At 41.8% G+C, this 17,638-nt stretch overlaps 1 protein-coding gene across 3 annotated transcripts in view; it reads left to right on the top strand.

Annotated features, from left to right (window-relative positions):
- Positions 1–15,330: 15,330 nt before the first annotated feature.
- PGR (progesterone receptor) overlaps positions 15,331–17,638 on the top strand; it is a 116,739-nt gene continuing 114,431 nt past the window's right edge. The window contains exon 1 of one of the 3 annotated variants that reach the window (XM_069554815.1): positions 15,331–17,618. In XM_069554815.1, the coding sequence (XP_069410916.1) occupies positions 16,048–17,618 (1,571 nt within the window). In that variant the 5' untranslated portion in view covers positions 15,331–16,047. The remainder of the gene's footprint in view (positions 17,619–17,638) is intronic. The other 2 variants (XM_069554816.1, XR_011445943.1) reach the window with 2 other exon arrangements.

Consider the following 17,638-nt stretch of genomic DNA (forward strand, 5'->3'; position numbering starts at 1 on the left):
AAAAGAGAGATAAAAGATAAAAAAGTAAAAAATGCTCTATGACTGATCCATTTGTACAAGTGAGAACCCAAGAATAAAGGTGAAAATCAAATATAAGTGAAAGCATATTAAGTAATACAATGGGAAACAATGAGAGAATATAACACTATTGACTAAAATTGAGTTGTGGAAGAAAGGGAAGGATGAGGAAGAAGATACAACATCTTGAATTGATATGTTATATGAATTCTAATAGTAAAATTAGTTTTGTTTGTTTTGCCTAGCTGCATGCCTTGAGGGATCTTGGTTCCTTCACCAGGAATTGAACTCGGCTCTCTGCAGTGGAAGCATTGAGCCCTAACCACCAAACTGCCAGAAAATCCCCCAAATGACTTTTTTTTTTTTGACTTTTCTTTAAAAGTAGTTTTCACCATGATTTTCTCATAAATCCTAAAAATATGATTTCAAGAGGAAATCTGTGGCTATTTTTGTGGTTTACATGAAGATTTTAAATTCTTTAAAGTTTTTGATTATCAAAAACTTGTATCAATGCCTGTCATATCAAACATTTTGATAAGTACAGTAATATACTAATAAACTTTATTTCTCTCATTTTTAAGGATAAGGATCAAGAGTTTGGGAAGAGATGAGAATAATATATGGCTGGATGAAAACTGGGAGAGAACAAAAATCATTTAAAATAACTATCTAGGAGAGTAGAGTTCTTGCCTTAAGTGCAGGAACCAGGCTGAGAAACAGGGAAAGAGAAAGTAATAGAAAAGTGAGGGAGGTAGGATTCCTCATAGCAATAACACATAAATCACCATCCTAGTCCAGCATCCTTTTTTCTTCTCTTTTATTTCTGCTTACCAGAATTGGTATTCATAGGTTACTGCTTATGATGAGGAATACTAGTGTTTTCTATTTTCTAAATTTAGTTATGCAGTTAATATTGTGCTTTCACAATAACGGGTGTTTTAAAAATTTAATGGCTTCTTCTAAGCCTAGATTTCCTCATTTTCAATGAATTGGTTAGTTTTTTTAAAAAGCCAAAATAATAGACAAATGAAATGTGTCTTTGGGAGCAATGAGTTTGGCTCACAACTGAAAAAAAAAAAAAAAAATGCCTCCAGTTCCAGAAATGATCTGGCATCAAGTACAACTTTTTTTTTTTTTTTTTTTTGCTGCACTTGATCTTACACTTTAAATTTTGTTTACCATATATTTTGCAAGTTATATGGATTATGTGGGCTTCCTTGTGTCTCAGACAGTAAAGAATGCGCCTGCAATGCAGGAGACCTGGATTCAATCCTTGGGTTGGGAAGATCCCCTGGAGAAGGGCATGGCAATCCACTCCAGTTTTCTTGCCTGGAGAATCCCATGGACACAGGAGCCTGGAGGGCTACAGTCCATGGGGTCGCAATGAGTTGAACATGACTGAGTAACTAAGCACACGTATTATGTGGATATACACTGCTTCCAGACGGGGTGGAGGGATCTACTCCAATGTTCTTCTCAGTGTTAATACTTGTATGTAGTAGAACTGCAAAACTAAAAACAAAAAAACAAAAACAAAACCTTCTTTTTATATTTCATGTATTACAGCTTGAAACATAATTATCATAGTTCCCTTATTTTAACGTTTAATTAACCCTTAATTTAACTACACAATTACCATTGATCTTCTTAGCAACCTTACAAGGAAAGTATCATTTCTGGTGTTTGATGTAGGAAAAACAGCTATTTTATTAATATACAGCATTTGTTCTTGTTTATTTTATCAAAATTACCCAGAGAAGTACGATTCCTTTGCTCCTTCTTAGACAAACTTGAAGTTTATTTAATAAAAATTTTAATGAATGACTCACATTAAACAGTATCAACTATAGGTTAACTATGATAGATCTTTAGTACCTATTAATATATCTGCCAATCATTCCTCATCCCACATCATTCCATATAGATTTTTAATGGCAATTTGGAAAATTCCTAAAAAAATCACATTACTTTAAGGAAAAAAACTAGGCTATAAAATTAAATATTTCAGAACTCTAATACAAGCCATGTATGTAAGTGTATATAGTTTCAAGAACAGACAAATGTAACAAATGCACTTATTTGTAAACTCTGCACAACTACATACTATACTGTAAAACCCAAAAATGAATGCCATAGGCAGAAATTAGTGCAAAAAGTTGAAGGATAAGTCAGTGTACATAGAAGGATATATGGAATTCATAGTCATTAAAAAATATGTTAGAGAGAATCACAAGTATGTATAAATGTATACAGGAAAAATACTTATTGTTAAGATAAGTTGTGAAGATTATAGTTATGAAAATAAGTAAGCTATCAAATTCATTCATAAATGAGTGTGAATTTCTTTCTGTTTCCATTAAATATCATTTAGGATTCTGAGAAAAATAAGACTTCAAATAATGTCAGATACTACTTGTTGAATTTCCATCCTAGCTTTTACTCCTTTCTAACATAACCCCAATTTTAGTAGCAAAGTAGGCAGAACAGTGGACTCAGCTGCAGGAGATGAATCACAATTAATCTAATCAAATTTTCCTTTGAGTAATAGGTTTGGGGGGGGGGGGCAGATGACCTAGTTCTAGCCAATAAGTCTTGATAGGATGTCTATGAGGTCAGCTTCTGGATAACGTTTTCTTCCTTGATTTAAAGAAAAAACATGTCAGGAGAAACTTGCCTTATTCCTAATTTTGGATGCAGTTATGTGAGACTCTGATGCCATCTTTGGGTACTAGGGAACAATAAACCCCAAGCCTCTGATGCCAGATGACTGGAAAGATGAAGAGTGTGAAACCCTGAGGACACAGTGACCCACAGTTAGCCAACCCTAGAACTACTTTCCTGTCATGGGAGATGATAAATATCTATTATTAAGTCACTCTTTATTGAGTACCCTGTCACTTGAAGTCAAAATATATCCTACTTGACATGGGTACAAAAAGCAGGTATTATCTAGTAGTTGGTCAGTACATCTGTGGAGAGGCCTGACTAACCCAAGAGTTGTATGGAGCCCTAGATTCAGAATCCAGGGAGACGTGCCAAGAAGGGTTATAGAAGTGATCTGTGTATACTCACTTCAAGGACCAACATTCATCGACAATCAGCCCTTTACAAATACAGAAGAATTCTAGCTCACAATGTTGTATAAACAATAAAAAATTCCAAACTAACTAAATCATAGGTCTAAGTGACGTAAAATGCCTTTCTGAATGTTTCATATTTCTGAAGCCTTAGATCAAGCAAATATTTCTACACTATTTCATAAGCCTTGTCAACTACCAATAGTATGGAACTGTAAAAATACAGAAACACTATGTAAAGTGAAAATAGCACTAGATTTGAAATTAAAAGTCATAGTAGTGAGTTTTGACTCTACTAATTATTAGGTCTGTGACCTAGTAATTTTCTCATCTGCAAACTTGAGATGTGTGCTGTGTGAGCTTAGTCACTCAGTTGTGTCCAACTCTTGCAACCCCATAGACCGTTGCCAGCCAGGCTCCTCTGTCCATGGGATTCTCCAGGCAAGAGTACTGGATGGGTTGCCATTTCCTTCTCCAGGGGATGTTCCCCACCCAGGAATCGAACCTGGGTCTCTTGTATTGCAGGCAGACTCTTTCGCGACTGAGCTATGAGGGAAGCTCTAAATTTGAGATAATAATACTTAAATTACAAAGTTTTCAGAGCCTTAGATGGATAGTGTAGAAAATGTGAAGGCTGATGTTTGTAAAATGAATGAACAATTCCTTTGTTGACTATAAAAAGTGGATTAAACTTGTCAAAAGTCAATCATCTTTCCAAGTTTACAAAAGCTTCATGGCTTTCTTTGCATCTTGTCTCCACTGTCATAGTGAAAAGACAACAGCAAAGAACAGCTGGTGTCAAAATACATGTATTTGTGGAGACCATAAATTTTGTTGTATCTTTTGCTTTATTCTCAAAATATGAAAATATGCCATTTATTTATTGAAAGCCATAATACAAAAACCAAAGTCATTACACAAAATGTTCCTTGGTCATTTCCAACTCTTTATGACGCCATGGGCTGCAGCACCTCAGGCTTGCCTGTCCTTCATCAACTCCTGGAGTTTGCGCAAACTCATGTCCATAAATCAGTGATGACATTCAACCATCTTGTCCTCTGTCATCCCCTTCTGCTTCTGCCTTCAATCTTTCCCAAGTTAAGGGACTTTTCCAAAGAATTAGCTCTTCACATCCCTTGTGGCTTAGCTGGTAAAAAATCTGCCTGCAATGCAGAAGACATTGGTTCGATCCCTGGGTTGGGAAGATACCCTGCGGAAGGGAAAGGCTACCCACACAGTATTATGGCCTGGGGAATTCCATGGACTGTATAGTCCATGGGGTCTCAAAGAGTCAGACACGACTGAGCAATTTGCACTTTCACTTTCAGCTCTTCACATCAGGTGGCCAAAGTATTGGAGCTTAAGCTTCAGCGTCAGTCCTTCCAATGAATATTGAGGTCTGATTTTGTTTAGGATTGACTGGTTTGATCTCCTCCCAGCCCAAGGGACTGTCAAGAGTCTTCTCTAGCACCACAGTTCAAAAGCATCAATTCTTAAGCATTCAGCCTGTTTTATGGTCTAACTCTCACATCCATACATGACTACTGGAAAAACCACAGCCCTGACTAAACAGACCTTTGTTGGGAAAGTAATATCTCTGGTTTTAATATGCTGTCTAGGCTGGTCATAACTTTTCTTCCAAGGAGCAAGAGTCTTTTAATTTCACGGCTGTTGTCACCATCTGAAGTGATTTTGGAGCCCCCAAAATAAAGCATCTCACTGTTTCCATTGTTTCCCCATCTATTTGCCATGAAGTGATGGGACCAGATGCCATGATCTTAGTTTTCTGAATGTTGAGTTTTAAGCCAACTTTTTCACTCTCCTCTTTCACCTTCCTCAAAAGGCTCTTTAGTTCCTCTTTCAGTTCAGTTCAGTTCAGTTCAGTTCAGTTGCTCAGTCGTATCCAATTCTTTGAGACCCCATGAATTGCAGCACACCAGGCCTCCCTGTCCATCATCAACACTGGGAGTCCACCCAAACCCATGTCCATTGAGTTGGTGATGCCATTCAACCATCTCATCCTCTGTCATCCCCTTCTCCTCCTACTCTCAATTTTTCCCAGCATCAGGGTCTTTCCAAATGAGTCAGCTCTTTGCATCAGGTGGCCGAAGTACTGGAGTTTCAGCTTCAACATCAGTCTTTCCAATGAACACCCGGGACTGATCCCCTTTAGGATGGACTGGTTGTATCTCCTTGCAGTCCAAGGGACTCTCAAGAGTCTTCTCCAACACCACAGTTCAAAAGCATCAATTCTTCAGTGCTCAGCTTTCTTCACAGTCCAACTCTCACATCCATACATGACCACTGGAAAAACCATAGCCTTGACTAGATGGACCTTTGGTGGCAAAGTAATGTCTCTGCATTTGAATATGTTGTCTAGGTTGGTCATAACTTTCCTTCCAAGGAGTAAGCGTCTTTTAATTTCATGGCTGCAATCACCATCTGCAGTGATTTTTTGGAGCACAGAAAAATGAAGTCAGCCACTGTTTCCACTGTTTCCCCATCTATCTGCCATGAAGTGATGGGACCAGATGCCATGATCTTCGTTTTCTGAATGTTGAGCTTAAGTCAACTTTTTCACTCTCCTCTTTCACTTTCATCAAGAGGCTCTTTAGTTCATCTTCACTTTCTGCCATAAGGGTGGTGTCATCTGCATATCTGAGGTTATTGATATTTCTTCCAGCAATCATGATTCCAGCTTGTACTTCATCCAGCCTGGCATTTGACTGATGTACTTTGCATATAAGTTAAATAAGCAGGGTGACAATATACAGCCTTGATGTACTCTTTTCCCATTTTGGAACCAGGCCATTTTCCATGTCTGCTTCTAACTCCTGCTTCTTGGCCTGCATGCATATTTCTCAGGAGGCAGGTAAGGTGGTCTGATAGTCCCATCTCTTGAAGAATTTTCCACAGGCTGTCGTAATCCACACAATCAAAGGTTTAACAGAGTCACTGAAGCAGAAGTAGATGATTTCCTGAAATTCTCTTGCTTTTTCTATGATCCAATGAATGTTGACAATTTGATCTCTGGTTCCTCTGCCTTTTCTAAATCCAGGTTCAACATCTGGAAGTTCTTGGTTTACCTACTACTGAAGCCTCACTTGGAGAATTCTGAGCATTACTTTGCTAGCATGTCAAATGAGTGCAACTGTGTAGTAGTTTAAACATTCTTTGGCATTGCCTTTCTTTGGAATTGGAATGAAAATTGATCTTTTCCAGTCCTGTGGCCGCTGCTAAGTTTTCAAAATTTCCTAGCATACTGAGTACAGTACTTTCACAGCACCATATTTTAGGATTTGAAATAGCTCAACTGAAATTCTATCATCTACCCTAGCTTTGTTCATAGTGATGCTTCCTAAGGCCCACTTGACTTCACACTCCAGAATGTCTGGCTCTCAATGAGTGATCACACCATCCTGGTTATCTTATTAAGACTTCTTTTGTATAATTCTTCTGTGTTCTTGCCAACTCTTCTTGATATCTTCTGCTTCTCATAAGTTTACACCTTTTCTGTCCTTTATTGTGTCCATCTTTGCATGAAATGTTCCCTTGGTATCTCTAATTTTTTGGAGATATCTCTGCTCTTTCCCATTCTATTGTTTTCCTCTATTTTTTCTGCAGTGATCACTTAGGAAGGCTTTCCTGTCTCTCTGTATTCTTTGGAATTCTGCCTTCAGATGGGTATATCTTTCCTTTTCTCCTTTGCCATTCACTTCTCCTCCTTTATCAGATATTCATAAGGCCTCCTCAGACAACTATTTTGCCATTTTGTATCTCTTTTTTGGGGGCGGTTTTGATCACTGCCTCCTGTACAATGTTACCAACCTCTGTCTATAGTTCTTCAGGTACTCTGTCTAACAGATCTAATCCCTTGAATCTATTTGTCACTTCCATCATATAATCATAAGGGATTTGATTTAGGTCATACCTGAATGGCCTAGTGGCTTTCTCTACTTTCTTCAGTTTAAGAGAGCAACCAATATCCCTCAAGATTTAAAAATTCTACCAAGCTTTTAATAACTGAAAGGTAATATATAGGGATCACATCATGACTAACTAAGGTTTATCCCAGGAATACAAGGTTGGCTTAAGAATCAAAACTCAATTTATGTAATTCACCATATTAACAAACTAATAAAGAAAAGCCTTAAGGATCATCTCAATAGATATATCATCTGACAAAAAGAAAGCACATCTACACCTAATTCAGTTCAATCGCTCAGTCGTGTCCGACTCTTTGCGACCCCATGAATCACAGCATGCCAGGCCTCCATGTTCATCACCATCTCCCGGAGTTCACTCAGACTCACGTCCATAGAGTCCGTGATGCCATCCAGCCATCTCATCCTCTTTTGTCCCCTTCTCCTCCTGCCCCCAATCCCTCCCAGCATCAGAGTCTTTTCCAATGAGTCAACTCTTCTCATGAGGTGGCCAGAGTACTGGAGTTTCAGTTTTAGCATCATTCCTTCCAAAGAAATCCCAGGGTTGATCTTCAGAATGGACTGGTTGGATCTCCTTGCAGTCCAAGGGACTCTCAAGAGTCTTCTCCAACACCACAGTTCAAAAGCATCAATTCTTTGGTGCTCAGCCTTCTTCACAGTCAACTCAATGGATAATTTAATGTTGATGAGATATCAATTCCTCTCCAAAATGATCTATTTCAATTCAATCCCAATCAATATTGCAGCAGACTTGTTTGTAGAATTTGTTAAACTGATTCTAAAATTTAGATGAAAATGCAAAGGAACCAGAACAATCAAAAAAATTTTGAAAAAGAAATAAAGCCGGAACAGTATAATGCTTCAAGTGTCTAAGACCTATCACGCAACTACAGCAATCAAGACAGTGTGTCACTGACATAAAGACTGCAAGACAGGAGAACAAAACAAAAATGCAGAACCTGGAAAGAGACCCCCACAGAGATGAATAACTGATTTACAATAAAATTATAAAGGCAATTAAATGGGGAGAGAATATTCTTTTAGGCAAATGATGCTGGAACAACACAATACTCGTATACAAAACAGAAACAAAAACTTTGATCTACACCTCATGCCACATTAAAAAGTAACTTAAAATGATTCATAGATGTAAGTGTAAAGCTAAAAACTATAAAACTAAAAGAAAATACAGGAATAAACTTTTGTGACCTTGAGTTTGGTGAAGATTTTTAACTATGACACTGACAAGAATAGCAAAACTCATAAAAATGTAAATTGAGAAATAAGATTTTATCAATATTAAAAACATATGCTCTTTAAAGGACATACTTAAGAGAACTTAAAGATAAGGTACAGGTTAGGAGAAAATATTTTCAAATCACATATATAACAGTGGACTTACATCAGAATTCATAAAGTCCTCATAAAATTCAACAATAAGGAAATAGTTTTTAAAAAGCAAACAAATATTTTTAAAGACACCATAAAGAAGATACACAGATGGCAAATAAGCACATTAAAAGATGATAAACATCATTAGTCATCAGGGAAATGCAGTTAAAACCACAATGAGATACCACTATGTTATCTAATAGAATTGTCAAAATTAAAACTGGCCATACTAATTGTTATCTGGGATATAGAAGAATTAGAACTGTAATATACTACTGGTGGAAAAGTAAAATGGTATGGCAACTTTGGAAATTGTATGGCAGTTAAACGTACACCTATTAATTTATCTGGCCATTTCATTTCTGCCTATCTACCCTTGAGAAAGTAAAACACATGTCCACACAAAAATCTGTAGATACATTTTCATAGTAGCTTTGCCTGTGATACTTAAAAACTGAAAAAAAATGAAATGCTTATCAACATATAAATTGAAAAACAAATATGGTATATCCATACAATGGATTACTACTCAGCAATTTTAAAAAAATGAGCTTTTGAGACACACTACAATATAAGTGAATCTTAAATATGCTAGGTAAAAGAAACTAGATGAAAAAAAAACATGCTATAAGATTCTAAGACACAAAAATAAATGTAGAACACACTTAGCACTCAGATACTAATTTCTAATATCATTTTCCAATACATGGCTGATTCTAGGACTGGGGCAGTAAACAGATGAACTGAGTCTAAGCGCATTTTGAAATGCCAGAAATTAAGAAATTGCTCAGACACACACATGAACAAATACATACATGAGTTTCCAATGTCCAAAGATGGAACAACTTGAGCATAAAAATAAAATAGATTGTAAGTCAAAGTATAAAATAAATACCCATGAGTTCATACTGATATAAATAAAACACTGAATAAATTGGTAAATGGGAGAGAAGAGGTAAATCTCCCATGCAGAAGAATTCCAAGGAAGTTATGTAGATACTCCACCCTAAAGGAGGGAACTAGTATTAGGTTGGTGCAAATCTAATTGCGATTTTGGATTGTGAATTTTAAATCATTATAACACCTTTATTAATCAAGATAGGAACCATTATGCTCAACACATTTTTGCCAACGAGAAATAAAAGCCTGCTTATTCCTGTAGCAGAAAAATCCTCGCTTTGGGATTCATAGCACTCTTGGGAAGCATTTTCCCTGCAAAAAGTTATTGAGATGCTTGAAGAAGGGGTAGTCAGTTAGCAAGAGGTCAGGTGAATATGGTGGATGAGGCAAAACTCCTTGTGCTGTGCTGTGCTGTCCTTAGTCGCTCAGTTGGTCTCTTTGTGACCCCATGGATGTAGCCCACCAGGCTCCTCTGTCCAGGCAAGAATACTGGAGTGGGTTGCCATGCTCCCCTCCAGGGGATCTTCCCAACCCAGGGATCAAACCCAGGGCTCCTGCATTGCACGCAGGTTGTTTACTGCTGAGCCACCAAGGAAACCCAAATTGGGCCCCTTCTGTTGACCAACACCAGCCTCAGGCGCTGCAGCTTTTGGTGCACTTCATCGATGAGCTGAGCATACTCCTCAGAGGTAACGGTTCTGCTGGGATTCAGAAAGCTGTACTGTACCAGACTGGCAGCAGACCACCAAACAGTGATCAGGACTCTTTTGGTGCAAGTTTGCCTTTGGGAAGTGCTTTGGAGCTTTTTCTCAGTCCAACCACTGAGCTCAGTCCAACAGTAGTCCCTGACTGTTTGATATGGAGAGATGGTTTGTTGTAATGTAGAATAAGAGAAGTCAACAGACACTTCAAAATGATTTTTTTTTAATTTGCAGTCAGTTCATGAGGTACCCACGCATCGGGCTTTTCACCTTTCCAATTTGTTTCAAATGCCAAATGACCATGGAAAGTCTGGCAATTTCCTGTGTAACTAAAAGAGGCTCGGTGTCAATGATCCTCTCATTGGTCACTGTCAACTTCCGATGACTGGTCACTGTGCCCCCCTTCTTCAAGGCTCTGTCTCCTTTGCAAATCTTCCTGAACCACCACTGCACTGTACATTCATTAGCAGTTCCTGGCTGATGTGCTGTTGATGTTATAAGTTGTCTTTGCTGCTTTATGACCCATTTTGAACTTGAATAAGTAAACTGCTCGAATTTGCTTTTTGTCTAACATTAGGGATAGTGAAAGTCGCTTAGTCATGTCTGACTCTTTGTGACCCCCTTGGAATTCTCCAGGCCAGAATACTGGACTGGGTAGCCTTTCCCTTCTCCAGGGGATCTTCCCAACCCAGGGATCGAACCTAGGACTCCTGTATTGCAGGTGGATTCTTTACCAGCTGAGCCACAAGGGAAGCCTAACATTATTTCCCTAGTCTAAAATAAACATGACATAAATAGCAAGCAATAAGTCATTAGCAAAAAAACAAAAAGCGAGAAATGTACCACATTAAAATGATGCAGAATATAACCACATTTAAGAATGTAGTGCAATATCAAATGGCAAAGTTCAACAATGCAAAATCACAATGACTTCTCCACCAGCCTAATAGCAATATCAGTTCATTAAGTAACAAATATACCATATTAATATGGCAATAAGAAAAACTACACAGAGGATGTAGGGAAACTCTGTATGATCTGTTTAATTTCTCTGTACATGTAAAGCTATTCTAAAAAGCCTGTCAATTAAAAAATTAAATCAGGTAAAATAGTCCTGAAAAAAACTATGTGGATATAATTTAATACATTTAATAAATCAATTATAAAATTTTTTAAACTAATGTATAGCGACAAAAAGCAGATTAGTGGTTGGCTAGAGATTCATGAAGAGTGACAGAGATTGAAGGGGATAGAAAAAAGGAAGGGATTAAAAAGTGGTATGAGGAAACTTCTAGAGGAAGACAGTATAATTATCATCTTTTTCTGTGGTGATGGCTTCAAAGGTATATACTTATGGTAAAGCTTAACAAAATGTACACTTTAAATATAATAGCTTATTATATGACAATTTTATTTTAATAAGGCTTTTTCTTGCTTAAACAATTTTAAAACTTCCAGACTTGAACTAACTAATTGTATTTAAAAAAAATAGTCTGCAGTAATATTTTGAGTTAGCCCCATCACACCTGAATTTAACCATTGAGCTTTTTTCTTCCAGTTTTATTCAGATATAATTGACATACAGGACTATATTAAGTTTAAGGTGTACAGTATAATGCTTTGAGTTACAGCCATCATGAAATAATTATCACAGTAAGTTCAGCAAATATCCATCATCTTATAGATATAATATTAAAGAAATAAAAATTTTCCCTGTGATGAGAACTCTTAGGATTTACTCTCTTAACAACTTTCATATATAACATGAGCACTGTTTATTAAACTTATCACATTGTACATTTAGTGGTTATTTATAACTGGGAGTTTGTACCTTTTTACTGCATTTTTCAATTAAACCCCTCCCCTTGACTCTGGTACCCACAAATCTGATCTCTTTTTATATGAGTTTGTTTGTTTTAAAAGTATAATTGACTTACAACACTATGTTAATTCCTGTTACACAACATGGTGATTCAATATTTCCATACATTTCAAAGTGACCATCATGATAAGTCTAGTTGTGATATGTCACCATACAAAGATATTATATATTAGTGACTATATGCCCCACACTGTGCATTTCATATCCCTGATTCATTTATTTTGCAACTGGTAGTTTCTTTCACCTAATCTCCCTCATCTATTTCTTTCACACCCCACCCCTAATATCCCCCTCCCTCTAGCAACCACCTGTTTGACCTCTGTATCTATAACTCTGTTTCTATTTTGTTATGTTTGCTTTTTAGTTTTCTAGGTTCCACACATATAAGTGAAATCATACACTATTTGTCTTTCTTTGTCTGACTTATTTCAGGTAACATAATGCCCTCACAGATCATCCTTGTTGTTGCAGATGGCAAGAATCCATTCTCTTCTACAGTTGAGTGATATTCTATTATATTTTAAATATATATCACATCTTCTTTATCACATCTATATCACATCTATTAATGAGCACTTAGATTGCTTCCATATATTGGCTACTGTAAATAGTGTTGCAGTGAACATACAGGTATATATATCTTTTCTAATTAGTGTTTGTGTTTATTTTTTAAATAAATACCCAGTAGCAGAACTGCTTGATCATTTGGTAGTCCTACTTTTAACTAGTGTATTTAAATAGTGAGCTTATTTCACTTAAAGATTAATATATTTAGGAATTCTTTTGTCCACAATGCTAATCACACAGCATCAAATTTCATGACCTAATGGTGATTTAGGACATGTTGAGAATTTTTATTATTGTTTTCTTACTTCAGGAATTTCAATCTCGTGGAAATATCTTAGTCAGACATGTCTGGTTTGAGGGAATTTTTATAGTCAATCAAAATTAAGCCAAATATAGTGTGTCATTTAAAATGAGACTTTGTGCCAACATTATGGCTATAGCAACCTGGAACCCCAATTCTGAGCCATCTGCTATTTAAAAATCACACTGGCATTTGACCACCTGGGGCCAAATATAGCTATGCTACTTATTATCTTTATAATATTGGGAAACTGAGAGCTTCAGTTTTCTCAACTATGTTAATGCCAATAACAGTACCTACTTTGTGGAACTGTTGAAAGGTTAAAAAAGTTAACAAATGTAAAGGTCTTAGAAGACTACCTGGCAGTACTATCCAGATTCTAAAAAATCTACAGATTCTATGGCATTAACCATCAGGCAAGTGTAAATCAAAACCACAGTGAGATACCTCTTCATCTCACACACTATGAGAGCTATAATAAAAGATAGTAGCAAGCATTTCCAAGAAAGTGAAGAAATTGGAACCTTTATACACTGTCAGTGGAAATATAATATGTCTAGTCACTTTGGAAAGCAGTCTGCAATTGTTCAAAAGGTTAAACCTAGAGTTACTATATTACCTAGCAATTCTAATCCTTGGTATATAACCCAGAGAAATGAAAATACATGTTCACATGAAAACTCATACATGAATGTTAATAGTAGCCTTATTCATAATAGCCTCCAAGCAGAAACAGCCCAAATGTCCAACAACTTCTAAATAGATAATCAGAATCATAGCATATTCACAAATCATAGTATAGTAAATCAAAGTATATTCATAGAATGAAATATTACTTGGCAATAAAAAAGAGTGAAGTGCTGATACATGCTACCATGTGACTGAACCTTGAAACCTTCTTTCACATACTATGTGAAAGAAGCCAGTGTAAAAGACCACATATGGTATGATTCTATTTATATGAAATGTCCCGGATAGGCAAATGCAGAGAAGGAAAGTAGATTCAGTGGACTGTTGAAAAAGTTTTAAGGGAAAAAGAGGAGTGACTGCTAATGAATATGGAGTTTCTTTTAGGGATGATGTAAATGTTCTAAAATTAATAGTGGTGATAGTGGTGATCCACAACTGTGCATAATCTTAGAACCACTGAATTGTACACTTTAAGACAGGTGAACCATATGGTATGAGAATTATGGCCAATAAAGTACATTAAAGAGTTTAAAATAAACTGGAAAAAGGAAAGCTAAAAACAGGAACAACAGTATTAATAATAATAAATTAGTTTACTTCTCTGGCCTTATCCTCTTCCATTCCCCAATTTACCCCATGCTCTATACATAATGGCCTCCTTGCAATTCCCATATTGTGTCTTCCTATTTGATGTCCTGTGAACATATTATATCTGCTTCCTGGAGTTCTCTTCAGCCCTCCTCTGCCTGCCTAACTCCTTCATATTTAAAACTAGTCAATCAGAGTAAGCTAATGGCCCAAACGATTGATTCCCAGTGACCTAATATGATAAAATTTATTTCTCTCTCATGTAGACACTCCCCAAGTGTTCAGGGATCCAGGCTCCTTACCTCCATCAGCTCTGCCCACCCAGGAGTCTTCCACTGTATACTCTATACCAAGCTGAGAAAACCAGTGGGTCATCATCACAGATAGAACTCGAGGAATTTTCCAAATTATTAATTCACTTTTGAACAAGGTATCTTTAAGAGATGTCAGAATACCTAGCGGTCTTGGGTTCAGCACAGAGACTATTTATTAGCTTATAACCCTGTATCTCAAATGCATTGCACTACTCCCCTTCTCTCTACATCTTCAGGAAGAGGTGATTTGCTTTAAAAATTCAAAGATTATTTTTAAGAATAAGAATGCTGAGGGGAGAAAAAGTAGTATTCAACATCTCTATTGAGGAGTTTATGATGTAGCACAGGATGGAAACTGAAGCTAAAGGAAACTTTCCTTAAAGGGCTATTTATTAAAAAATGGAACGCACTCCTTAGGACAAATCAAAGTGTAAACATACAACATCCAAACTTCTTGTACAGGTAAATTAGTGTTCTCAGCTATCTCCTGCTCCCAAATTTCTCTGCCACACTGAGGACGGTTCAAGAGGACTAGAGGGCATGTTGGTTGCAGCGAGAGACATTTGAAAGCACTCACTTTTATGGAAGTCATAAGAGAGAAAAATCTCTCTCATGTTATTTAAAATCATCCTCGATATATTTATTCTAAAAAAAATACACATAGCTAAATATTGTTCTCTGTGTAAAATCTTTACAAATCTGAAATGCTGAGAATTCAGCTTCTGATACAATCCATTCACTTTTACAGTTAGACTGGTAGTGGTACTGAGTTGGCAGTACAAAATCGAATGTGCTTATGCAGCTCATCCCACAGTACCTGTTAATTAGGGCTGGCACTTGGAATTTCAGATCTGGTCCCTCCGCGGAGCGGGGCGGGGCTGTAGGCGGGGCCTCCCGCCGGGGAGGCGGGGTGCTGGGAAAGCTGGGGGGCGGGTCTGCTAGTGAAGCCTCGTAGTACCTGAGGGTGCGAGGGTCCACGGCGCGAGCAGCGTGCTCCGCACGGCTTCGCTTCACGTGGCATCGCAGTGGACCCCGCAGCTCCCGGCTGTCTGTGCTCGCAGACTGCCAGGAGATGTGAGCACCACGGAGATGCTCGTGGCGAGCGACCAGGAGCCGGCAGAGACGGCGCTCCTCCTGAGGATGGGCTGCGCTGAGAGGCCGATGCATCCCCGGGGTGTCCGGGGGAAGGGACGGGGACCGCAGCCCAGGACCGGGAGCATCCCGGCGCTGGAGCGGGCGGAAAAGTCAAGAGCCACAGCTGCTGTCCAGTGTTTGCGAAGCCGCCGCCCCTGGGGTGGGCCCCGCGGTTTGTGAGTACTCTGCGTCGCCTGTCCGCAGACGGAAGACGGGGAACGCCCCTGGAGAGCTCCAAGGGATCCCCACAACCGGCATCGCCTGTTCTCCCCACCTGCCTCAGGGACAGAGTGACTGCCGCCCACCACCACCCCACCACCCCACCACCTGCGGACCCGGGGCGAGGGCGGAGGCCCTTCAGGGCCGCCCCCTTCCCACCCAGGAGGTGGAGAGTTCACCCCCCTCTCCGCCGTCCGCTCCAGCCAAATTCAACTCGGGTTCTCTCCTCCCGCGGCCCCGAGCCTCCTGGCGCCCCCTGGTCCTCCCGCTATCCCCCCTCCCCAGAGACAGGGGAGGAGAAAAGGGGAGCCCAGGGCGTCATGACTGAGCTGAAGGCGAAGGGTCCCCGCGCTGCCCACGTGGCAGGCACAGCGCCCTCGCCTACCCAAGTCGGAGCCCCTCTGCGGGGACGCCCAGACGCGGGCTCCTTCCAGGCGGGCGAGGCCTCGGGCCCGACCCCCACAGCCTCGGGCCTCCCCCTCTCCCTGGACGGGCTGATCTTCCCTCAGCCCTGCCAGGCTCAGGACCTGGACGGGAAGACGCTCGACCCAGAGTCGCTGGCAGGCGTGGAGGGGGCGTATTCCAGAGGGGAAGCCGCAGAGGGCGCTGCTGTGAGACCCCCAGAGAAGGACGGCGGATTGCTGGACAGCGTCCTGGACACCCTGCTGGCGCCCCCAGGCCCTGAGCAGAGCCCCGCCAGCCCCGCCGTCTGCGAGGCCCCCAGCCCTTGGTGCCTCTTTGGCCCTGAGCTTGCCCAAGACGCCCGGGCTGCGCCCGCCGCCCAGGGGGTCCTGCCTACACTCATGAGCCGCCCGGAGAGCAAGGCTGGCGACACCCCCGGGGTGGCCGCCGGCCAGAAGGTGCTGCCCCGGGGCCTGGCGCCGTGCCGGCAGCTGCTGGCCCCGACGGCCTCGAGCCACCCCTGGCCCGCGCCCGCGCCGAGGCCGTCTCCGCAGCCCGCGGTGGTGGAGCTGGAGGAGGACGACTCGGATCCCGAGGGCTCCTCGGGGCCGCCCCTGAAGGGCAAAGCCCGGCCCGCGGGAGGAGACGCGATCAGCGCTCCTGGGACCGCCGCGGGAGGCGTCGCCCCGGTGCCCAAAGAAGATGCCCGCTTCTCGGCGCCCAGGGCCGCCCCGACGGAGCATGACGCGCCCGCCGCGCCCGGGCGCGCCCCGGTGGCCACCGCGGTGATGGACTTCATCCACGTGCCCATCCTGCCGCTCAACTCGGCCTTCCTGGCCGCCCGCACCCGGCAGCTGCTGGAGGGCGACAGCTATGACAGCGGGCCCGCCGGCGCCTTCGCCCCGCCGCGGGGCTCGCCCTCCGCCTCGGCCGCCCCGGGCGCGCCTGGCGACTTCCCCGACTGCGCGTACCAGCCCGAAGCCGAGCCCAAGGACGACGCGTTCTCGCTCTACGGGGACCCGCAGCCGCCCGCCCTGAAGATCAAGGAGGAGGAGGAGGGGGGCGCCGAGGCCGCCGCGCGCTCCCCGCGGCCGTACCTGCTGGCGGGGGCCAGCCCCGCCGTCTTCGCCGACTTCCCGCTGGCGCCGCCGTCCAGGCTGGGGGAGGTGGCGGTGCCCGCGGCCGCCACGGGGGCCCCAGGCTCGTCCGCGGCCGCGTCGGGGTCCGCCCTGGAGTGCGTCCTGTACAAGGCGGAGGGCGCGCCGCCCCAGGCGGGCCCGTTCGCGCCGCCGCCCTGCAAGGCTCCGGCCGCGGGCGCCTGCTTCCTGCCGCGGGACCTGCCGTCCACCTCGTCCGCTGCCGCCGCCGGGGCTGCCCCTGCACTCTACCCGCCGCTCGGCCTCAACGGGCTCCCCCAGCTCGGCTACCAGGCCGCGGTGCTCAAGGAGGGCCTGCCGCAGGTCTACCAGCCCTATCTCAACTACCTGAGGTGAGGGCCCGGCGCGGCGC

Source organism: Ovis canadensis, chromosome 15 (assembly GCF_042477335.2).
Source record: "Ovis canadensis isolate MfBH-ARS-UI-01 breed Bighorn chromosome 15, ARS-UI_OviCan_v2, whole genome shotgun sequence".
Taxonomy (NCBI): Eukaryota; Metazoa; Chordata; class Mammalia; order Artiodactyla; family Bovidae; genus Ovis; species Ovis canadensis.